The sequence below is a fragment of the Carassius gibelio genome, chromosome B3, assembly GCF_023724105.1.
Source record: "Carassius gibelio isolate Cgi1373 ecotype wild population from Czech Republic chromosome B3, carGib1.2-hapl.c, whole genome shotgun sequence".
Classification (NCBI taxonomy): Eukaryota; Metazoa; Chordata; class Actinopteri; order Cypriniformes; family Cyprinidae; genus Carassius; species Carassius gibelio.
The window spans coordinates 2,885,269-2,910,924 of record NC_068398.1 but is presented as its reverse complement, the minus strand read 5'-3'; the positions used below and the strand labels follow the sequence as shown (position 1 = coordinate 2,910,924).

General features: G+C 38.8%; 1 protein-coding gene across 7 annotated transcripts in view; it reads right to left on the bottom strand.

The window, feature by feature from the left end:
• The window catches only part of LOC127952149 (zinc finger protein 271), a 223,445-nt gene extending 214,397 nt beyond the window's left edge, over positions 1 to 9,048 (bottom strand). For 5 of the 7 annotated variants that reach the window (XR_008152828.1, XR_008152832.1, XR_008152831.1 and 2 more), the window contains exon 1: positions 8,881 to 9,048. Coding sequence is in view for 1 of the 7 variants with exons in the window: in XM_052550485.1 (XP_052406445.1) it covers positions 1,488 to 1,545 (58 nt within the window). In the remaining 6 variants the exon portion in view is untranslated. Of the gene's footprint in view, positions 1 to 1,487; positions 1,781 to 8,880 lie in introns of all 7 variants that reach the window. The other 2 variants (XM_052550485.1, XR_008152833.1) reach the window with 2 other exon arrangements.
• Between the last annotated feature and the right edge of the window lie 16,608 nt (positions 9,049 to 25,656).

Here is a 25,656-nt window from a genome sequence, read left to right as displayed (position 1 = left end):
CTAAACTAGTGTATTGTAAGTTATAATGTTATTCTACGTGTTACTTTGTCTGTATGAGACTAGAAGTAAGTTCAACATTAGAATAACATAAAGATCCTATTCTTACATTTTTTACATACATTTCTTACCTGTCTAATAAAGTACATGTAAGAGCAGCGTCAAGTGGAAGTTAGTCTCGAACGTAGAGCTCTCGACACATGGAAAACACATCGCTGATGTTGATTCACATTTAAGTTCTACTTTTTTTATCTAAAGTCTGCTTGCCATGGTCCATAATGTTTGAACGAAACAAGCGTGCAGATAGACATTTCAAACTACACAGTTGTCCTCATCTGTCGCCTTGGTTACAATCAGAGGGCTCTGGTTACTATACAGCAGAAACCAGGGAGAACGCGGAGATTACACCAGTGACAGGCGACAGGTGAAAAAAATTTCCGAGACAGACAATTATTTAAAATTTAAATTTCTCTGAAATTAAAAATCTTTGGGGACTTTTGGGATATTTTAAGTACACAACTGCAGGAAATTTATAACACTGTTCAAGTGATTTGGGAATATTTTATTACAAAATTCCTACATATTGGACCTTTAATGGGTTTTGGGTATTGACAACCCTGCTGACTATTTGATCAGATACCAGACAAAATTGACATTTTCTGAAAGGATTTTGCATTCGGGACCGGATCTTGATCATCTGCCATGGAGACTCGATCTAATATACATTTTATTGAAGAAAAAAGTACCCAGTTAATAGGAAGTGTCCCTTATTATTTGATGCTTCAGCAACATTATTCAACAGTTCTAGAGATTTTTCAGGACACCCCAAGTCAACTGTCAGATAGTTTGTTTGGTGTGTTCCACTCGTCGGTGGCAGTTTGCCCGTGAGGGACATTGATGAGAGCAAGAGCTCTGATAGGATGTTCAGTTTAGCGAAAGAGTCAGTGCCAAGAATTAAAGCACCAGTGACGAAAACGCGCATACCTGTAGATGAAAGCGGTACAGACAAAAGGCTATTTAAATGTTGCATGATCTTTCCCAATCATTCTAATACGCAAGTGTTTTTATAACAGCATGAGCATCTTAAAATTATTAAAGTTATCAACGTTACTGATATTCAAAATGGTAAGCAAGCGCTGCTTTGTTCACATTTCATATATCTGCCTTTATCTCATATATCTTTGTTTCGGCTTCTCCTTTTGAATGACAAATATATACTATTGATAGCTGCTGATATGAACAGCCCGTTCTTCTCAGGCATTGGCATAATGCACGTGTTAGTTTGCCATCTGCTGTAGTCTGTGTGGTGTGTTTGAGTGCAGCTGTTTGGTCCGACGCTGCTGATGTGAGGCGACAACACCGTCGGCTTTCGTCACTACTAGTTCTTTAAAGTCGGTGTGACTGTGTCCCAGCCTTTACAACAAACAAAATATAAAACTGCCTAAAGTTTTATCATCAGCAGCATTATTTTTAAGGAATGAAAAATAAACCTGTTTTTTCTTGAGTATCTTCAATGTGTTTGATTCTGCAGGGCTCTGGATCTCCCATCTTCTCTCTGTCCTCTTTAATAAACTCACTCTTTGCAGGTTTCAGGAGCTTCACTGATGATTTGGTAGTTGTGGGAGGAGCTTCACTGATGGAGTGATAGTTGTGGGAGGAGCTGATAGTTGTGAGAGGAGTTTCACTGATGATGTAATAGTTGTGGGAGGAGCTTCACTGATGATGTGTAAGTTGTGGGTGGAGCTTCATTGATGATGTGATAGTTGTGAGAGGGGATGAATTTCTGTGTGGAAAAACATGTCAAAATCAACAATAAATCAAAGGATTAAGTGTTGTCTCTTTGTAAATCATTATAATACTATAATGAACCACCGCCTTACAACACAACTCCATTATTTAGCTAAATTACCTATCTTTATACAGGTACAGTACTCAGATAAAAAAAAATGCAATGGAATTCACCAAAAGATTATTTTAAATTTTTTTCACATTCCAAAAATTGTGTAGCTCACATTCAGTGAGTGAGTTTGGCCACTAGCTTTTACTATAACACTGTAAAAATAATTCATGTGATTGTGAATGAATGATTGGACATATGCCGCATTAATTACATTGTTTGTTTGTTATTTATTATTATTACCAACAGCAATAAATTTAGGTAATGTATTTATATTATAGTACCTATGTATGTATCTATTTACAAGCCTTACACTGTGTCTACACCGGACGCAATAGTTGACACGCCACACCGCCACAGCTAAAGTCTGTCTACACTGGAGGCGACAAAGCGACCATTGAAAATCATTTGAAATTTGTGTCAGCCAGTGGTGGACGAAATACACAAATCAAGTACTTGAGTAAAAGTACATATGCATATAAGGAAATATTACTCCAGTAGAATTAAATGTACTCCTTTTTCAATTTTACTCAAGTGAAAGTAAAAAAGTACTGATAGATTTGTATAATCTTACTGCTCAAAATACCTGTGATTTTCCCAAAATAACCACTATATAGAGTCAAGATATATTTTTGTTGTTAATGTGGACTATGGTGATGAGAGTGTTGTAGTAATGTTCAATGTGAAGCTTAAACTGCGATGTTCCTGAGAGAAAACAGATTTGACCATCTGATTTTCACCAGTAAGTTGTTTTGCAGAACATCAGAGTTTTAAGTTTAATAAGGCCTGAAGTTATGAAAAGCATTTTAATGAAAACTAATTTGTTGTAAAAACAGCCCTGGCCAAATGTCCCCAGAGGGCATCACTTCCCACTTTGATAATTACTGTAGTTACCATGTTCTGAACATCACATCCTTTATTTTTCCCCAAGAAGTAATTTATCTAGGTGGTTGAATTAACATATTTGGACTTGAGGAGATCACGTAACCCTTTGACGGCGGTGCACATACGGTCCTTCCCTCTGCTCACTTTGTCAAATATTCTACAATCCTTATAGTAGTTTCAAACCAACTTCTATCTACTCCATCATGAGTACTTCAACGATCAAGGACAATCGGAAAAGAGTGATTGATCAATCGCCAATAAAGAAAAAATTAAAAGATTCCACCATCACTAAATCAATCAATCAATCACCTTTATTTATATGGTGCTTTAAACAAAATACATACTAAAGAAGATCTTAAGGGAGCCATTGTTAACGGTATCAAGCTAGCACTTCAATAGCACTTAAATTCGATTGTGGCCTCGACAGTAAGAGATGGGATAGACTCCGTACTGACCCCGGTATTACGTGACCTACATCTGGACATACTAGCAACCAACAATTCTGTAAAAGAGCTAAAAGCAGAAGTTGAAAAGACAGCCATCACGGCGAAACAGACACATGGCCGGTTCGATTCCATTTAAGCTGCTGATCGTGAAGATAGGAGAACAGTCACAAACCTGAGAAAGCAGCTAGAATGCCGGCTTTCTCAGAGATAATCTTTCCAAGTGGATTCCTGCACTGAAAAGATGCGATTTTGAGATTGAGCAGGCTCATCGCATCTATGATGGAAGAAAAAGTAACTCTGAGCATCCACATACTCGTAGCTTTCGTGTGCAGAGATGGCAAGACAGATCAGTGATCCTGCAGGGTGCATACCCGGTGAAATATATGCAGGATAATGTCACGCTGCTGTTTTATCCTGACTTCAGTCCAGCCACATCTGCCAGGAGAAGAAACCTCAACCCAGTCCTTAGGAGGAAGACATCACTGGGTCTGCAGCCGTTTCTCATCTATCCGGCGATAATCAAACTACGACAACGGTGAGCCTCATAAGAAGGCATTTTAACTGCCCAGGAGAGGAGAATAACAAGAGATAGACGCTTAGGTTTCTTTTTTTTTGAGCTAATGGAGAGAGGGTTTTGATTAGTTATTGACACTGGGAGGACAGGTTTTGCACTGGTGTGATTAGTCATCTATCCAAACATATATATTTTTTTCTTAAGCAGAGCTATATTCTTGGTATTGTGTGGTCTGTTTTGAATCTTGTTTAAAGTTGTTTGTCGTTTTTTCTGTACTACTTTTATCTTATACAACTGACATTGATATCTTTATTTCATTTGAATTTTAAAAGGATGCGCACTCTGGTAGTTTGAAAGAGTTATTTTTAAGGGGGTCGCATGTAACCCCTCTCACCCGGGTCCTCTCTGACGCTCCTCGCACTCGCTCCGAGCGGGGCACGAACCCGGGTCTTCCGGCATGGGATGCGGACGCACTAACAAGGAGGCTAAATGGCTACAGCCACTAGCGTCTGTCGCTAGTGCGTCTCTAGAGATCGGGGAGTGAGGTTTACCTGCACAGCACTACTCGCTGGCCTCCGTTACACTCACCCCCCTAAACCTCACTCCCATCCGGGTCACGGCACCAACGTTACCCCTCTCACCCGGGTCCTCTCTGACGCTCCTCGCACTCGCTGCGAGCGGGGCTCGAACCCGGGTCTTCCAGCATGGGAGGCGGGCGCACTATCAAGGAGGCTAAATGGCTACAGCCACTAGCGTCTGTCGCTAGTGCGTCTCTAGAGATCGGGGAGTGAGGTTTAACTGCACAGCACTACTCGCTGGCCTCCGTTACACGCACACCAGACAAGAAGCGCAGCGTCGCGTCGCGTGTAGGACAACTCGAATTATCGCACACCGGATGTGCATTTTCTCAGTTTATGGCCAGCAATATTGTTATGTTTAAGGACATCATGGAATTAAGATAATGTCTGTACTATGTTATTATTTTACTGTACAATTAAATACAATCGTTGCTAAGTCTGCAGTCTGAACACTTTACCTCAGAGCTTCCGTTAACTGAATGAATTGAGAATATCACCTGAAAATCCGATAATATCAGCAGTTTTCATCCATGCAGCTGATTTCTGTAAATGAATGCAAAACAAAATGTATATTTAAGTACTGGGTGAAGTCAGTATATACGTTAACGACGTTTTGAGACAAATAAATGTAAATTTAGTATAAAACTATGTAAATGGCGCTCTGTGGCGTGGCAGGAATTTGAACAGAGTCCTGAGTCGTAGCTGGGAGCCATGGACAGATGCTGAAAGGCGCCGCCGGTGTGTGTACACCTGTAGAGAATAATGTGTTTAAATTTTGAAGACGTGGCGCGACGCGGCGCTGCGCTTCTCGTCCGGTGTGCGACCCCCTTAAGGAGATTTCCTACTGTGTGAGATTGGATAGCGCTATCTTCTGGTTTCCTTGGTGTATGGTGGAATTGTTGATTACAAAGTTTTTTTTTTTTTTTCTGTTAAATCTGTTTGGAATCTGGAATTATCTGACCTTGTTTTATCTGTCAGAGAGGGTGTGGTCTGACCTCAGTTTAACCTCTGAAAACTTGGTTCATCGTCTTGTATGTTTGAGAGTTATTCATGGAGCATGTAAAACAGTTTAAAATATATAGATGATGTCTGTTGTTGTGATGTTTGCTGTATGCATAAAAAAGTGATAAAAAACAACAACTTTATATCTAAAAATGACCTCAGCTTAGCACCAGCAAGCTTGTTAGCTAGACAGTTAGCATTAGCTAACAATATTTACTTATTTCCAGTACGATTATGAATAAACATTAATATCCATCTACTCAGCTAGTTAATCCAAACAATATACAAAAATGCTACTGTTGGTAAGCGTCACATAGGGCTAAATGCATAGCATTTTAATAAAACTGTTAACGTTATGGCATGAATGTACATGAGTTGTTTTATTTAATCTGTTTTTTTTATTTTGTTGTTGTTTTTTTTACCTAAAACAAACTCACAGACTCATACTAAATGGTTCATTTGAATCAGTGAGTTGTCGACTTGAGAACAGCTGCAATCGGATCATTATAATCTGTGAACAAATAGTTCGGTGCGATTTGTGATCCGATATAAAAAGGTTAAATTAAAAAGAATCAGTTAGTTCTTGAATCAGACACCGCTTCTGATTGTCGGAACACATGATATAGTAAAAGTTGCCCTACACTTATATTGGCTCTCTTGGTAAATATGAGCAAAGGTGATCGTGAAAATAAATCTGCATATAGGCATAGAAATTGCGTACGCATTTTTTTATGCACATATCGGGATTTCTAAAACATAAAGTTGGCGTAAATATGTACGCACCGCACCGTACGGACATTATAAACCATGCATGCAAACTCTTTCATGGAGTGAGAAAATTAATGAAGTAAACAACAACTTTAAACTCTGTTTTCATGTCGATATACACATTTACATTAAATATTCCACTCGCATTAAAAGAGATTAACACTGAAATAACAATTACATAAAGAATGAGATCATCTAAAATATCTGAAACTATTTGAAACCATTTTGTTTTTATGGATATTTTCATGTATTTATTCTAAAACTTAGCAGGGTTACTATTTCTCTACTGTCACTGTGTTAAACATGGTGTCACGTGCATGTGAAATTGCATGAAAATGATATGCAGATGAGGTTATGCATAGTAAAACTAGGCATTGTAAGCTTCATATATGGTGATTTTGGTGAGGAGATGAGGTGGAGATGCACGTATGCACAATCTTAACATTTAACAATGTTTTAAATACCTATTTGCAATGTGATTCATGCACAATTGACGATGCTCCTTATATGTGCATTAATCTAGTATTTTTACTTTTTTAAAACAAACTATTTACAATGTGCAGGTTAACGCAGCCAGTGACATGTAATAAAGTGAACACATTTTTCACATTTAGTCTAGAAACACAGCTAAGTCTGAGGATCTGATGGCTTGATGAAGACAGATATTGATCCAAACCACACAAAAACATCATACAAACTAACAACAATACCAACAACTCAAGTCCTCCAACATCAAGGATGGAAAACCACGAGGCTATACACACAATAATTATGAATTAATTTCCCGTTGTTTTGAATGGTCTTCCATTACTCCACACATGTGCGCATGTGCCGCGAAAGCTTTGAGCAGCTCTGGCGCCGACTACAGGACACTTTCCCATCTGTCTCTCACTTTAAAGGGATCCCGGGTATTAAGACAAGTGGGTCATCCCTGTTAGACAGTGACTTTTATGTTTCAATTATTTATTTACTCACATTTTCTTTAAAATGAGTCGCATATTTAAATTGATATAACTTAAATTATATATTTAGGTCTTCTTTATCACTTAAACAGAAATAATAGACATTCTAAATACTATTTTATATTTTACACACCTTTGTATTGATATATGCATTAAATGTTATTATGTTGAAGGAGAGGATGAGTGGATGCCGCCTGATCATATCCTTCCTTCTGTATTAATTATCTCATTAATATTGTATAACTACTAAACAAGTTATCAATCAGTATTTAACCTCCAAGATTGTTGGATGGTTTAACTAAATAAGTGACAAGCCATCTATACACGTAGAGATAGATGCATGGATACACACACACACACATATATATATATATATATATATAGAGAGAGAGAGAGAGAGAGAGAGAGAGAGTGTAACAGACATGAACATATGTGAGTGTATTCCTGTTCCTAGGGTCACAAGGTCAGCTAAAAGGGTCAGGGGTGACCCATCCTCCACGTGCGCTGCGAGGGACGAAGAGAAATGTGACATTTAGAAATGTATACTAGACATTAGAATCCTGTTCTATCCTGTATTTCTATTCCTCAAGATTAATGTCTGCATATTATGTGTGTGTATCCCACCGTAGTGATAAGACACTTGCCAGTGCTAGAGAACCTTGAATTGAAGATAAGGGCTTTGTGTGTGTGTGTGTGTGTGTGTGTGGGTGTGTGTGTGTGTGTCAGCACTTATGCTCGTGAGAAGACCAGTTTCTGCTGACATCCTGACCTGAGATGAGGTGTCTTCTTCACCAGTGCTGACGTCTGCTACAATCATTGGAGATATGCTGGAGATCTTTATGTCCATATGTGGAGACTGTCTAAGTTTATCTAGGTTTTGGAACCAATCAGATTGCTGCTGAGCAGCGCTTTGACGCAATTAGTATCTGGAGTATAACTGTTGTTGATTTTGAATTGTACGCAGAGCGGCCTGCGAACTCCATCGAGAGTACTGAATCTGACTTCTGCTGATGAAACTGCAAACTATTTTCTTCAAGTAAAATTATAATTATTATTTGAATTCATCTCTGACTCCTGGTCTTCATTGCGACAACACCTGGTCCTTGAGTTATAACTGTAAATTCCCCCTGCAATCTCCTCAGTGCAAAGTAATCAACTTCAACAAGAAATATAAACCATGAAATTATAAAAAAAAAACTGTTAATCTACTTAGGTGAACTAAAATAGGCTGAAACTATTCCAAACACATTTTTATCTTTCATTGTAGACAAATAGACAAAAAAATAAAAACACAACAACTGTACTTTGGTTTTAGGAGTGTCAGAAAAAAAGCCCTCTAGCTGCTGATAGAGATATAGGAAACACAGGTGATCTGAGAAACCTTGTTAAATAACTTAAAATGCATTTATTTCATTATGCATCTTTAAAACCTCAAAAGGTAAATTCTCTTTCCTTCTCCAGGCACTATGAACCATCTGGCTAATGAGTAAAACCACAAACATTCAAAAGTTTATCAGATTTAAAAAAAAATATATCAAATAAATATCAAATATTTTTTATATTTTATATTTTATATTTTATCTGTATGTCTTACAAGGCCATCCTGTTTAACACTGCATTGAGGACACTACAACCAGAGAGATACAGCATAATTCAAAATGAGACACAGATGATAATAAAAAAAAGTGCTTTGAAATGAAAACTAATGGTAAGACAGAACTGAGTCTGTTATGCTCTTCTGCCAGAAAACACACACACAGCTTACTCAATGAAAACAAAACAGAAACGACCTTGTGTACTGTTCAAACATACAGTGTAAAGTGTGTTTTACCGTTGTTTAAAGATGAGAAATACCGTGAACTGCTCCCCTCTCCTCAGAAGATCGCTGCAGCTGCGTCCGAAAGCTTTGATGACTCTTAGTTCACGGTTTCTGCTGAAAGTTATTTTGTTCCTCAGCTCTCACTGAATCCAGGACTGCAGCCGTTGAGCTCAAGCAGAACAAAAAAAAGAAGCGTTTCCAAAACACTGGGCGTTTTAAACTGTCCAACCAGGATAACTGCGTCCGAAATGGCATACTTCACAGGGTAGTGTCCAGAGGCAGAGGCATAAGGTTAAAAATAAATATGTCGACACGGCTAAAGGACGGCTGTGCTCGGGTCTGTAAAGTATAGGCAAAACACTATAGTAGGCAGAAAGCAGTAGGAGAGCAAATGAGAATGTTTGAATCCTGTTCATAAAAGAGTAGGCGAAAATTGCACTAATTCTCGCGAGTTTCGGACTTAATTTGAGTTCTAATATGCACTCACCTACTATAAAGTAGGAAAAAAAGAGTATGTGAATGATGCAGAATCCAATCCAGTCAGGTTTAATATGCAAATTTATTCAGAAAAATCTAGAAAAATGAAACTACAAATCATAACTTGGAAACAAGATTCTTAAGTATCATAATCAGCTTCAAATATAGACAATTGACTTTGTAGACCGGTGCATGTGTCATTCCTATTTTGCACCCGCGCAAAGCGCGCTTTTCCCTCCACAGAAGCACGTCGCTAAACTAGTGAATGAACTTGCGCTCCCTGGGCGGTTCAGCGCAAAAAAAGAGGTGTGTTCCGGCGCAAACAATCCCTGGTGCTATTTTGCTGTTCCATTAAACAATTGCGCCACTGACCAGAAAAAACCTAGTCTAAAGTCAGTGGCGCGTTGCGCGTTGTTCATTATGCTATTTTAAGGGCGCATGCTTGACCATAATGTATAGCGTGCACAACGCGCATACACTTTGCTCATGTAATCTACACAGATGCAACAGTTATTTTTGCAAATCATAAACTGTTACACTAAAAAAAATATTAACACACGGAAACCATTGTGGTGTGCCACGAAGATGTGAAAAAATAGGCATAAATCTAGCTTACAAATTATTCAGGCTAATTTTAGTAATTAAGGATCAGACCTGTTTGCCCAATAGTGGCAAGACATATAGGCTATGTAAGGACATCTGACAAATATGTTTGTCCGTCAAGAACCAGGAAAAAAATCGATGAAACAATTGTGGCTATTTCCTCCCACGCCTGTTTAACCGACACAATTTTGGGTGGGTTTCTCCCATCCCCATACAACACAACTTCTCTGTCTTTCATTGCTCTTACAAGAACATCAGACTCCTCGGCTGTGAACCGCTCCTGGCGTGCGCCTGGTAAATACGCCACAATAATAGCAATCCATAATGGAACTTGCGCACCTGCTTTTAAAGGGAATGTTGGATGACGCTCTGATTGGTTTATTTCACGTTACGCCCAAACCACACCTATGAATAATGAAGCTACTTCAGACCAACCCATTTTAGATTTGCGCCGAGACTTAGGTCTCTGCAGAGCAAAAGGGGGCGTTTATCACCATTACTTTCCTGCAGAGACCTATACTTGTTTGCGGAGGGCGCAAGAGCCATTTATCCCGCCGGGAAAATAGCAACAGCGCCGAGACCCGCCCACAAACTTACTTGCGCTTCGCGCTTTGACACTTGCGTTTCAGATCGTTAAAATAGGGCCCTCTGTCTCTAAGTATTCAAGTGAGCCCAAGAAAGAGGGAGTAAAACTCTGATCAGAGATGCAAGAGCAGAGAAGGAGAAGTAGACCTGATGGGGTGGAGGGCATCTCTTTCATACTACTTTAGATCAAAAGATCTTGTGCTTTGAGCTGAAGTCAAGTGTCAAATGCAACTGAGCGATATCAATCATATACATCTCGCCTCGGACAAGTACCACAAGATTCAGGAACAGCTTTTTCCCTGTCTCCTTGCTGAACTCTGAACTCTGCCCTCTGACACCCCCCCCCCCCCCCCCCCCACACACACACACACCATACACACAGTCTCCTTACCCCTCTTCAATACTACATCTGACTGATTTATTTATTTACAACAAGCAAAAAAAAAAACAGTAAACTTGTTATTACTTGTACTTCTGCCTGTTCATCCAGAAACACTAAGCAATCCTTTTGCACGCTGAAATATTTTCTATGCACTTTACTGTCCATTGCACTAGTGTAATATGTGTGTTTATATGTCCTGTTACACATTTGTACTTGCACAAACCATTCAGAGGGTTGTTACATGTGTGTAGTCACAAGAATATTACAGCTGTAGATACTATGTAACAATGAGCACTTACACTGACGTGAAGTGACATACAGCCAAGTATGGTGACCCATACTCAGAATTCGTGCTCTGCATTTAACCCATCCGAAGTGCACACACAGAGCAGTGAACACACAAAAACCTTGAACACACACACACACACACGCGTGATATTGTCATGATATTGCCGGCCCGAGACTCAAACCCACAACCCTAGGGATATGAGTCAAACTCTCTAATCACTAGGCCATGACTTCCCCTGCACTGTGGTTACATATTACGTACACATTACTTTGTAAATACACAGGTATTAAGGACGTAATATAAAGTGGGACTGCTGCAGTAAAATGGTTTGATACATATTTCATTGTAAGTTCATGCTGTTAAATAGAGAGTTAAAAAAAAAAAATAATAATAGTGTTGGCTATTCTTAAACTTGGACGTCATTATATTGAAGCAGGGGTGCCGCCAGGAATTTTGGGCCCAATGACAAAAAAATCTAATTGGGCCCCCTCTGCGCCGCTGTTGTCACCACATCTCTAGGACCTAACTGTCCCATCAAAAGCTTTAAATAACTCTAATCAAAGGCTTGCAACTGTCTTGCTTCTTGTAGTTCAATACTAGTACTAGTACTAGGCAAGGCAAGGCAAGTTTATTTATACAGCACATTTCGTACACAATGGTAATTCAAAGTGCTTTACATAAAAGAAAGTAAAATAATCATGAAGAAAAAAAATAACAAAAATAAAACAAGCAATTTGAAAACTTTTAAAATGATTAAAACATTTAAAAAACAGTTAGAAAATGATTAAAAAAAAATAGATAAAACAGTGAAAATATAGTGCAATCTGTTCGGAAATAGCACAGTGCTAATTCACTAAATGCAGCTAAACAGATGAGTTTTAAGTCTAGATTTAAATGTGACTAGTGTTTTAGCACATCTGATCTCTTCTGGAAGTTGATTCCAACTGCGGGCAGCATAGTAACTAAAGGAGGACTCTCCTTGTTTTGTGTGAACCCTTGGTATTTCTAACTGACTTGATCCTAGTGATCTGAGTGCTCTGTTAGGTTTATATTCAGTGAACATATCTGCAATATATTTCGGTCCTAGGTCATTTAGTGACTTATATACGAGTAAAAGTACTTTAAAGTCAGTCCTAAATGTAACTGGAAGCCAGTGTTAAGGACCTGAGGACTGGTGTGATATGCTCAGATTTTCTGGTTCTGGATGAGCTGCAGCTGTCTAATGATCTTTTTGGGAAGGCCGGTGAGGAGACCATTACAATAGTCCACCCAATTATTGGGATGTTTAACAGTGGATGCTTCTGGGGAAAAGAGAAGGGGGGCAAGCTCTCCGGTTGGAGAGACTGTGCCGGGACCCAGCGGGTCTGTTTCAGAGGAACAGAGTGGCTTGGCGAGGCTAAACCTCTCCAGTCGCAATGACTTTCCCCTGGAACAGTCCGAGGATGAGAAATATGTGTTTGATCCTCCAACCTGACCGTGCGCTCTCCTATCCTTATTTTGCCATTATTAAAGACAGGTTGTATCAAGTGACCCAAGACACTCAGACAAAGGAAGATACAACCCAATTGTAAGCACCATGGAGCCGTCAGGGAATGCTTTTCCAGATGGTACATTGTAATCCGATGGCGGAGCATCTAGGGATGACAGCTACATTAAATCATGTAATGACCCGATTCTTTTGGCTGGGCAATTATGAGAACGTGCGCATCGTGTCGGGAATGTGACTTGGTGAATCCACTGGCCGCCCCAAAAGTGCCATTGCGCCCTCCACCTCTTGTGCAAGTTCCCTTTGAATGAATTGGTATGGACCTCATCTGGCAATTAGAATGGTCAGCATGGGGACATCGTTTTGCGTTAGTTATAGTGGACTACGCAACGCGATATCCCGAAGCAATGGTGCACCATATCAGAGTGTGGCGGATGCCCTGTTTCGTTTAATTTCCCGCGTGGGAATCCCGAAAGAGATTCTCATGGATCAGGGCACCGTGTTTATGTCACGCACATTAAGTGAGTTGCACGAATTATTGGGCATTAAATAGGTGCACACCAGCGTCTATCACCCACAAACGGACGGTTTGGTCAAACGTTTCAATCGCACATTGAAGACAATTATTTGTAAATTCGTACAAGAAGGCACGAAAAATTGGGACAGATGGCTAGAACCCCTCTTATTCACTATGTGCGAGGGGTAATAAACCTTTATATCATAATGATATTTCCCCCCCATTTTAAATTCTTATCATCCAATGAAAGTATACTTTTTGTGAATATATTAAATAAAAAGATCAAAAGGATTAACAATGCAGATGAATTTTCAAAGCCTTCTTTGATAAAATTTACCAAGGGTGCTGATATTTTTGGCCATGATTGTATACATATTTTAAATAGACGGATAAATTCATAATTAATGGCATGGCTGGTTCAGTCAACAGAAACACAGGATACTCAGGCCTATAATAACTGCTGAAATGTTTGCGGGTCAGTCTGAGTGCTCATGGTATGCACAGAAGCCATACACCTGCAGGTGAACTGTAAATGACCACTCTCTTTTTTCCACTATATCTTATCTTCTGATAGTTAAAATCATTCTCAGCTGTGGCCTAATGGTTAGAGAGTTGGACTAGTTACTCCAAGGTTGCAGGTTCTTGGTGGTGATTGGTAGCTTCTCTGCTTGGCCCATATTGAATGAATGGGCTAAGCTAAGTGCTTTCAAAGTGTCAAAGCGCGCCAAAGCGATTGAGTACACCCACTGAGACGAGAGAGGTATGTATCAACTCGTCTTAGGTGAGGGAAAAACATAGTTTAATATGAACACGGTGGAGTATCCATTTAAGTTTCAGATGGACACATAACAATGGTGTTGTTTTTCATGCTAAACCTTTTATTTTATTTACTTTTTATGCAGTGTTTTCATTTATCTTAATTTCCACTTTGCTGCACTTTGTGTGATTTTCAATGAAATATTTTATTAATAAATTTGCTTGTTTTTCTCCTCTAATCCTACAACACATGAAGACTGGTGATGCTGATCAAATACCACACAAATCTATAGTTGTAATTTCTTTGTGCAGAAGGTATTTTTGTTATTGGTGTTTTTTTTTAAGGAAAACACATAAGCGCAGCTTTTAGACGCTCAAATTCCCCGCGTTTCTTCCCTACTCCACTTTCCAGTCCAGCGGGTGGCGCTAAGACACATAACGTTTGTTTGCCAAACCCCAATAAACCTCAGAGGAAGAAGACTAGTTTCGTCCTCTCGGTTTTGTTTTATTGTGGCGCTATTTAATACAATCTGTTAGCGAAGTTGTTTCTATAAGTAGAAGAATACAATTTTTGAAACTGTTTAATTAATATTCTCATCCTCACAGTCGTGACTTAAGTTTCGAAGCAAGCAGGAATATCTGGAGGAGTATCATCTGAACTGAGATCTGCTGCTTTGAAGATGATGTTTGTTAAAGAGGAGAGTGAAGAGAACACGAGTGAACCAGAAACACTGAGAATAAAACACGAGGAACCAGAAACTATAAGAATAAAACACGAGGAACCAGAAACCTGGAGAATAAAACACGAGGAACCAGAAACCTGGAGAATAAAACAGGAGGAACCAGAAACATGGAGAATAAAACAGGAGGAACCAGAAACCTGGAGAATAAAACAGGAGGAACCAGGAACCTGGAGAATAAAACAGGAGGAACCAGAAACCCGGAGAAAAAAACACGGAGGTTGGTGTTTATTCTTAATTCATCTTTAACAACTGTTTGTGGCACATTAGACTTACAAAGTTTTAAACCCCTGGGGTCTGATTTCATCGCATTCTTCTGAGGTAAATTCTGGGGCAGTTTCCCCACACAGGGTTTAAATGAAGACAGAAGTAGACTTAATCTAGGATAGTTAAGTAAGGTTATAAAAATGATTTTCTGAAACATATATTAAGTACAGATTATTCTTTTTAACTCATATACTAGAGTCCTGGACTAAAATAAACTAGGTCAATTTAAAACCAAGTGTGCTAATCTGAATTAGCATGACAGTGGACAAAGAAAAGTTTAAAATTGAATGGTACGAAGCAAATCCAAAGAAAACAATAGCAGTGGAAAAACTTAAAAATAAACATACAAAAAATGTTTCTGAAGAAGAGAACCCTTTTAAAGCAAGGTTTAAAGTTAACTGCACTCACCAGGTGTCGAATAAAATAACAATAATACACACTATTTGTAATGCACCTTTCTTACACTCGCTACAACAGTATAAAACAACATTAAAAGAAACAACATAACCCCAAAATAGCAATCACAGCAACAACAAGTGTAAGATTATAACTTAAGCTTCACTAAAGAGATATGTTTTGAATAATTTCTAAAAACAATCAAAAACTTAGCATTCCTAATAGGAAAAGGCAGATAATTACACAGTCTGGAAGCAATACAAGAGAATGAGTAGAGTACCAGCAGAGTGGAGAGACTGAGATGGTTTGGACACTGTGACCAAATTACAAATATACTCTGGAGCCAGCCCATGTAATGCTTTATAGGTAAAGATAAGATAACCTTAAAATCAATACATAATTGAACTGGAAGCCAGTGTAGTTGAGAAAGCACAGGAGTGATATGATGGTGTGTGAGTTAAAACATGAGCAGCTGTATTTGCACATATTGCAGCCTCAAAAGAGGAATTCTTGAAATGTGAATTCTTGCACAAATTCATCCACTCAGCTGCTGTTGTCAGTTTTGTTAATTAATATTTATGTTGTTATACATAAAGCAGCTGTTTTAGAGAGAGCGAGAGAGACATGGGGCCCTATCATACTCCTGGTGTTAGCAAAACTAGTGTTTTTTTGCTAGTTTCAGCCCAATGTAGTAATAATTTTCACATCTTGTGCCACATTGTTTAAATAGCAAATGCATTAGCACCCATTTGTGAGCCCATGGGTGTGCTGTTCTGAAAAAGAGGTGTGTTCAGGTTAGTGTTGGGCGATATGGTTATTTTTCAAATCCTCATATCGTCAGCCCATGAGATCGACGATACACAATATTATCGGTGAAAATCAATAGTAGATTTCATTTAAAGTCCAAGAGTTTAACACTAATATTGGGCATAAATGAACACATTAAATATAAAGTATTTAAAACAGGTAAGTTCATATGTTTGGAGTAAGTTGAATTGAACTGATGCATCAGTCATACAGCACTCTGGACCGCGCACTTTATGACGAGACTGACGCACCGCCACAAAAACAAGAGATGCATTCTAACATAACTGTGGCATTAAACTCAGTTAATGAGGGCTCGTTTAAAATATTGCACATATATAGGCCGTTCAGATTACTTGTTAAAGTGCAATGAAATACCTTATGTCTGCAGACGATGTACGTCTGTTTGTGGATGAAGACATTGTAACGGCCAAAACTATGTATTTTGCATGCATCACATATAGTGCGGTGTGCATGAAAATAATAACAAGGCAGCAGAGCGAACTTTGATCCATAGTGGTTCTCACATAGTCCTTCTACATGTTCACCACATAGAGTGTGTTATAAGTGATCAGTCTTTAAGAGAAGGACTACGTGAGAACCACTATGGATGATAAGTTCGCTCTGCCGCCTTGTTATTATTATGTCTTTAATTAATTTGTAACGCCAAGAAAGAGTTAATCTCATGTTTGAGAAGAGCGCAATGCCGTGTAGCAGCCATTAAATCTGTGGGACACCAACTCTTTCATTTCATGGATTTAATGAGTTATCCGAGTCAAAGCGGACCACTTCAACGACTACAGGCTCTAATCCTCCTGCGCTCGCGCGTGCGGTGTGTGCGTAGCGTGTGTGAAATGCGCTAATGAAGTGAAATAGCTGGGCAGTTTGATAGCCGAATTATAATAAGCAGCCTTATAAAAATAATAGTTATTATTATTATAATCTAATACATTAATAGGAGAATGAGCCTTATATCGTCTTTATTATCGACAGAGAAATCTGCTCATGTCGATATCTCTGACTATCGTCGAAACACGATACAATCGTCTATCGCAGCGATCCTCAAATCTGGCTCGCGAGATCCACTTTCCTGCAGAGTTTAGCTCCAACCCTAATCAAACAAACCTACCTGTGATTTTCTAATGATCCTAAAGACATTGATTAGCAGACTGAGGTGTGTATGGTCAGGGTTAGAGCTAAACTCTGCAGGAAAGTGGATCTCGCGAGCCAGATTTGAGGATCATTGGTCTATCGTCACAACCCTAGTTCAGGGTCATTGTTGGCGTGTTGCTATTTTGAGGCAACTGAAATAGACTGTGCCATTGACCAACTCAAACCTGGTCTAAAATCAATGGTTGGTTTGCAGTAACAGTAATAAAAAAAAAAAAGGGTCGGTAGGTCAGTCTATATTTTTTTTTCCAAGTTTCAATGTAAAAAAAAAAAAAAAGTACATTTTTGTGATGGTGATGACGTCGGTATGAATTTAAACAAATTAGAATATCGTGACGTCACTGACTGGGTCTTCAACCCGTGCCTTCGGGCGCATCATTGCAAGCCTCATTTTGATGCAGGCTATATAGACCACAAACAAATTTAAATCTTTGTCAAAAACATATTTATTGCATGAATTTCAGGTGAGAAAAAATGAGTTACTGTTTTACTTGCATCCACCGCTACATATCAATGCAACCTACAAATGAGAGAACGTTTACTTTGCTTTCTTGGGTTGTCACTTTTGTGCAAAAAATCCTGTTTGATTTAAGTGACGAATGTTCATTGAATCGATTGTAAAATCGATTTTGCATGTCTAAAGTTTTATACGGCAAATAACACCAAATATAGGTAAATCCACGGACAACAGGCAGGAGGAATGTAAAGATTCAATATATTGGTAAAGACCAATATTTCTGATGATTTAATTGTTAAATTAACAATGACAAACAGGAGTGCAACATTTTCGAAAAACAATAAGCAGAGTGGACTGCCTTAATGCAAAATATTTACTGCAAGGCTTCAACATGGCTGTTTTTACGATTAAATTTCAACAACAACAAAAATCGCATAGGCAATTTTTTAGGCTGTCAAAAAAATATTTTTCCGAATATTCGTCGAATTTAAAATAAAAATCTATGAGCCCCGGTACGTGTTCCATCCATTTTGCCGCGCGCACAGCTGTGTCTACACAACTTTCAAAGGCGGACGAGCTCGACACGCAGTATCTGCTTTCTCATCTTTCACCTCGTGTACGCGCACGAGATGCGATGATGATGTATGTGCCATTGCATTATAAGGTTATGTTAGCCTATCCAGTTGCAGCAACTTAAAAAAAAAAGAACATAAATGTGAAGAAGATCTTGCTTACATCAAAACTGAAACCAAGCCGTTCACACAGAACGTATATTTCGCGCATTGGGACACCGTTGGACTCGCATCTCGCACAAGAGAGCCGCATGTTTAGAAAGACATGTAAAATTAATGTATTATTTATTTTAATTAACTCGAGACTTTATGTTGGGTTTTTGTTCCCCATCCCACTGCATCTCATGTTTTTAAATGAAAAAATGTACTCCGTGTTACTGGTTTTCCCCTCTTATTAATTTATTTAACAATTCATTCATACATTATGCTGTTTTGTTTATAGTTCTTTAAGCAACTTAATTGATAATAATTGGTTCATAAACATTATTTTAAATATGTTTTTTTCACAGTCATGTATTCTAATGCTTTGAATAAACATGCAGTAATATTTTGATCGATGCAAAAGCTTTTCTTCAACCTAACTGAAATTATGCATTTAAAATTCGAATACAATTAGAATTTTGATCATATTTAAGTAAAGAATTCGAATATAGTTTTTCAGCTATTTTGACAGCCCTAGGCGATTCTTGCCCGAATCTATATCTGTATGCATGAGACTGTCTGAATACCGGCAGAATTCACATTTCTGTTGTATAAAGAGAAACAATGTACAGAAGTCTTATTTGCTGGGTCGGTCGGGTTACGGCAAACAAGAATATTTTTAATGATGGCCTTATGAATAGAGGTCAACTGATGTATCGGTTTTGCTGTTCATACCGATAGTTTTTTTGGGTTGTGTCCGTTGCTGGAGCGGCTGAGGAGGGTCCATTTTCATTATACAGTGCAAGAGCGGCCTAGTGGTTGAAATCACTGACAGCACAAGCGGTTTGTTTAGACACATGATGCTGCACGCTCAACAGAGCGAGAAACTTCAGACCCAGATTAAATGCAGCTGACAGAAAATCCTGCTCAGAGCGCCATTATAGCAATAGTTTTCCATTAAATTACATTGTATTCACCCCGTATCATTGTTAATGTACACAATGAATTGTATATTGAGCATTTTCATCTAAACTTGTCTTTTTGTGGCTCTAATAAAGTCTGTATGCTTCATTTAGATTGCTCTTTCCATTTTCTCCGGTTTTTTAAACACTGAACTTCAAACTTATCTATGCCTCATTATTCATTGCTGAAGTAAACTTGTGTCCGTTTAGTGAATAAATAAACCGTTAGACCACTGCTAGTTGAACGTGACATGTCCGGAGTGTGTGTGATAGCGGTGGGTTCTCCTAGACTCAGCAATGCTCTTTTATTTTGATTAGATAATCATTAAGTGTTCAAGAATAGAAGCAGTTCAAGAGTGAGAGTACACACTGAAGCGCGTGACGCTTGCTGTTTTCAGCGTCTGCTGTCTCACTAAATGAGGACGAAAACACTTGAACAACATCTCCAGAACTGCTTTGAGAGTCACTTCATGAGCATTTGACCGTTTGATTTGAGCAAAAGCATCATATCGCATGAACAGGATTGTAAAGGTATTCAGGTCAACCTGTCAAAATAAAAGTCTGGTAAATTGTCACATACGAAAAACATTGTTTTATGGGGCACCGACTTTTTTCTGAGCATCCTGTCAGCACCCCCCACCCCCAATGTACTTATTGTACAGCTACAGCTGCAACCATGGCCCTGGCCCCTCTGAGATGCTGTTGTGTCCGATGTGGATGGCCCATTTGCTATATATATATATTATTCATAAAAATACTTTTCATCATGAAGCAATTAGTAAGAGAAAATGTAAAAAAATAACTATAATAATAATACAATAACAATGATATAATAAAAATTAAGCCTGCAGTTACTTACACACACAAACATATGCATGTATACACACATGCATAGACACAATCTCACACACATACATGCACGTAGACACATATACAGATATATACAAATGCATGCATGTACAGTAATTTTTGAGTTTTTGAGCATGTTAAGGGCCCTCAAAAGCCCCAAAATGTTGACAAGAAATAAGAATAATAAACCCTAAATAGCCAACTTCCTGTTGGGCGGAGCTTATGACATGCAGTAAGAAAGTTGTTTGGTTTGATGAGATCTATATGTGTACCTCTACAAGTATGTATGATATATGGCCCTCAGTATTCCAGGGGGTGCTGTAGAACCCCTGTGCCACGCCCGTGTATCAGTCTCCGCCCTAATGGCCGCAGATTCCAAGGTGTGTGCAAATTTCAAGAGTTTTTGAGCTTGTTAAGGGCACCAAAAGCCACCAAAACATTGGGACAATAATAACAAGTAATCCTAAGGAAAAACAAGCCCCTTCGGGCTTGAGCCCTAAATATAGCTGTAAGCAGCGCTGGCGGGCCAGTTGGGGGTTCGGTGCCTTGCTCAAGGGCACCTAAGTCAAGGTATTGAAGGTGGAGAGAGAACTGTACATGCACTCCCCCCACCCACAATTCCTGCCCGCCCGGGACTCAAACTCAAAACCTTTTGATTGGGAGTCCGACTCTCTAACCATTATGCCACGACTTCCCACACAAACGTCTAACTTTGTGTGTGGTAAAAACTGTATGCATTCCCCCACCTGGTCCACCTGGCTCTACGTGTAGAACACCGGTTTAAAAACACTCTGTGCACCTACTGCTCCCACCTGGTGAAAGCCAAAATACATATACATTGACACTGGCTCCAACACACCGTCCCCATAATTGTTGGTGTAACTACAATTATTTCTTAAATTATCAAAGGGGCCAAAAATAAATAAAAAGTGTATGTATATTTCTTGTCCGTTATATCTTCAAGCAGCAAGCAGATCTTAGAATCCATCCATACAGTAGTCCTGTTTTTGTCTTCAACTGTACAGAGCGAACAAATCCTCTTTTGACAGGATATGTGTGGATGATTTTGCCTAATGACCATGAACCACGTGGAGCTGTTGGATCCATGATGACTACTATATCACCGACAACAAAGTTTCTACGTGGTTTCATCCATTTTTGACGTTCCTGAAGCAATGGAAGATACTCCCTTATCCACCTTTTCCAGAAAAGATCAGACAGATATTGGACTTGCCGCCATCTACATCTTATATACAAGTCACTTTCTTGAAAAAGTCCTGGTGGAAGAAGTGGTTTTGATCTTAATTGTAGGACAAGAGTGGAGTACAAAACTTTCTTTACAAGGCGAATGAGCCTTTCCCACACACCTCCATGATGGGGTCCTGGAGGAGGATTAAAGGTCCATTTTATGCCTTCTGATAGAAAGGTACGCTGAATTTCATCATGATCCAATGACTGCAAAGCTTCCCTAAGCTCCCTCTCTGGTAGGGACACTGCGACCTCTTTTCACATCAATAGGTCCAAAGTAATCTACACCAGTATTAGTAAAAAGAGGCAAATCTGGCACAATCCTTTCCTTTGGTAAGTCGGACATTTTCTGTTCTCCAAATTTGCCATGAAAACGTTGACATACGATACACTCAGATATTACTTTTCTACAAGCAGAGATTTCTTTAATAATCCAGTACCTTTTTCGCAATGTTGACAGCATGTGGTTTCTCCCTGCATGTCCTAGCTGTTTATGAACATGCTGCATGATAAGTTTGGATGTATGATGTTCCTTTGGCAGGATAACCGGACATTTAATCTCCTCAGGCATTGCTGATCTACTGAGTCTTCCACCCACTCAAATTAAACCATCAATCAATACTGGATCAAGCTTGTAGATGTTACTACTCCTTTTAACTCCAGATGTTCCACTTTGCAGAGAAGAAATTTCCTGTTTAAATGAACCACGTTGAGAAAATCTAATAACTGCTGATTCTGCTTGAGAAAGACTCTTTGGTGTAAGACCTTGACAATGGAATCCAGTTTGGAACTTTTTAATTTCCTCTTCAACTCTGTCCTGTTCTAATGCAAAATTACTCATTCCAGAAGTAACAGAGGACTGAATATGTTTCCTGTGTTGCTTGAGCCTCAAGAGCACATCCTTGAACTTTAGAATCCATGCTACTGCAATTTTAAATTTTTTCCAATCAGAAAAATAGTTCAGAAGTTGATTAGTAGCAGTGTCGAAACCTTTGGAAATGGCAGCAATTACTACTGTGTCCTTTATAACCTCTGGATCATCCTTCAAGACCTGGTCACAATAGGATTGTGGCCATTCTTCTAAGGCTTCTGTAGTGGCACCTATTTGCTTCTAATTCTTCTCTACCATTTTTTGAAGTCAGTCAAATTATAACCAGTATTTGAAACACGAGCAAACAACGATCTTCATTTGAAATGTTTACTTCCAAAACATAAAATAAAAAATGTTACATGGTACGCACAGTCAAAAAACTGTGTTGCTTCCAACATCTCTAACTTCAAACTAAAACTAGACACATCCAATCGCTTGCATTATGACGTAGTGCGATCTGACTGGAAGCTCAAAATAATTAAATGTTAACAGATCTACACATTACTAAGTATGCATTTCAACCAAAATATTTCTTATGAATTTTAATAAAATATGTTTTTATTAATTTTACTTAATTGTTATTTCAGATGAACTAATCTCTATATGGCTCTTACAGCTTCCAACAGGAAATCTGGACCCTGTATCCATCTGTTGGCTTTCAAAAAATGTTCAATGGACATGCCTCCTAGAGGTATCATCAGCAGGATTCAATTTTGTTCCACCATGTCTCCATTGTACAACATTTGTTGCGTCCCTGATGACTGCCAATCTGTTTGCCACAAATGTATGGAACCTCTTTGCATCATTGGCAATGTACTTCAAGACAGTTTGACTGTCTGTCCAAAACATTGACTCTTCCAAATTTATTTGAAGTTCATTCTTGAGCATCTTGTCAACTCTGATGGCTAAAACAGCAGCTGCTAGTTCAAGTCTGGGTATTGTTATCTGTTTTAAAGGAGAGACTCTGGATTTTCCAAGCAGAAAGGAAAGTCTTACCCTTGTGTTTACCTCTTCCAGATGCAAGTAAGAAACGGTTCCATAACCACACTCACTTGCATCTGAAAAGTGATGCAATTAAGCCATCTTGATCTTCCAAAATCCTTTGGCATGATGCATCTGTCTACTTTCACCATAACTACCCTTTTGAGATCTTGCAGCCACTTTGACCACTGACATGCCAAAATCTGTGGCATTTCATCATCCCATCCGATGTTTCTTTTACATAGTTCCTGTAATAGTAACTTAGAAAGCAGTATTAATGGTGAAAGAAATCCCAAAGGATCGTAAATAGAACTGACAACAGACAAAATGCCTCATCTTGTGTATGGTCTTTCACTTACGGCAATCTTGAACATGAATGCATCAGATTCCACACACCAGTCTAACCCAAGCGCTCTTTCCACAGGTAAGTTTTCCTTATCCAGGTTGAGATCTTTTGTTGATTTTGACAGATGTTCTTTTGGAATACTTGCTAGTACCTTACGACTATTACTCATCTATTTGGATAACTGGAATCCTCCTTTAGAACAAACTGCAGTTAAATCTTTAACCATGTGAAGTGCCTCCTCTTCAGTGTGAACAGATGTTAAACAGTCATCTACATGAAAGTTATGCAAGATGGTATTCAAGACTCTGTTTGGAAAGCAATCTTTGTAATCCTCCGCAAGTTTTCTCAAAGCATAATTGCTACAGCTTGGTGATGAAATTGCCCCAAACAAATGGACTTTCATTTTATACTCTTTAAAGCTTTGCGTAATGTCACCATTTGGCCACCGAATAAAACGAAGAAAATCCACATTCCTCTGTGACACCTTAATTGATGGAACACAGCCTCAATGTCCGCCATCAAAGTCACGTGATCTTGCCTGAACCTGGTCAAAACCCCCAACAATGTGTTGGTGAGATGTGGGCCTTGCTGTAAATGTGAATTCAAGGACATTCCTTTAAAGACTGCACTACAGTCAAACACAACTCTAATCTTTTTTTTTTTATGATGGTATACCCCGTGATGTGGGATATACCACACCTTTCCATCATCCTGCTGTAACTGATCTTGTGGTACTGCTTCAGCAAACCCCCTGTCGATAACATCAGTGATGAAGGCTGAGTATTGTTCTTTAAACTCCTGGTTCTTGGTGAACTTTCTTTTCAAGGTCATTAAACGCTGTTCCACAAGGCACCTATTATTAGGCATGATAACATCATGCTTCCTAAATGGCATGTCAATACAGTAATGACTGTTTTCAGTGGTAATTAACTGAATCCATTATCTCCATAAAACATTGATCTTCTCTAGATGGTTTTAAGTCATCTTCTAAAGATTTCTCATTGAAATCGTGATTGTACTGTGGAACCAGTAATTCTATCTTGGCAACCGAGATCCTATTAGCAGTCACTGATTGAAAGCCAGTCTTCCTTCCATCATCTGCTTGTTTTACAAGACCATTTATGACCCACCCCAAGAGGGTCTTAACGGTGTAGGGTCCTTGACCATGGTTCCAAGAGCTGTAAAGCATTTGTACCAATTAACAATTCAACTTCAGCATCCAGTTTGGGAATATTGACAACATCCAAATAGTTCTATTTTCTTAGAACCTTTTGATCAACTACATTGCTTTTGTTTACAGGTATTGTCTTCTGAGTAAAGACTTATGGCAAATCCAAGAATTTAGACATTCCTGATACCTTTAATCCAGTGAGCACAGATGCATTTACTACATTTTAGTGTCCCATTGTTCGCAGCAATATGCACTTCTTTGTCCCATTCATCTTCAACTTCTGCATAAGCCCTTCGCTACAAAAGGTGGCTGTACTCCCTGGATCCAAGAAGGCATATTTTGTTACTGTAAAGTCTCCAAGCCTAGACTTCACATTAACTGGCACAATAGACAATGAATAGTCTTGTTCTCCAGCGCCAGTATGAGCATAGGTCTGCAGAGTAACAAGAGCATTACTTACTAGTAATGGGGAAGTCGTGGCCTAATGAAGTTTGTGAAGAATAAACTTGTGATTGACAATGAGAGACTGGATTATTTTGAACAGCAGCTGCCACATTCTGCATACCTGAAGTTTGTTGTGTGGTTGAACAGTGCATCGGAATTTGAGTAGAATGCTCAGGCAAGTGTAGTTTTGCATTGTGATTCAGTGAATGTGATTTTTTTTTTACATTTTGAATCATCAGAGAGTGCCCTTCTACTACTTCCATCATGCATAGTA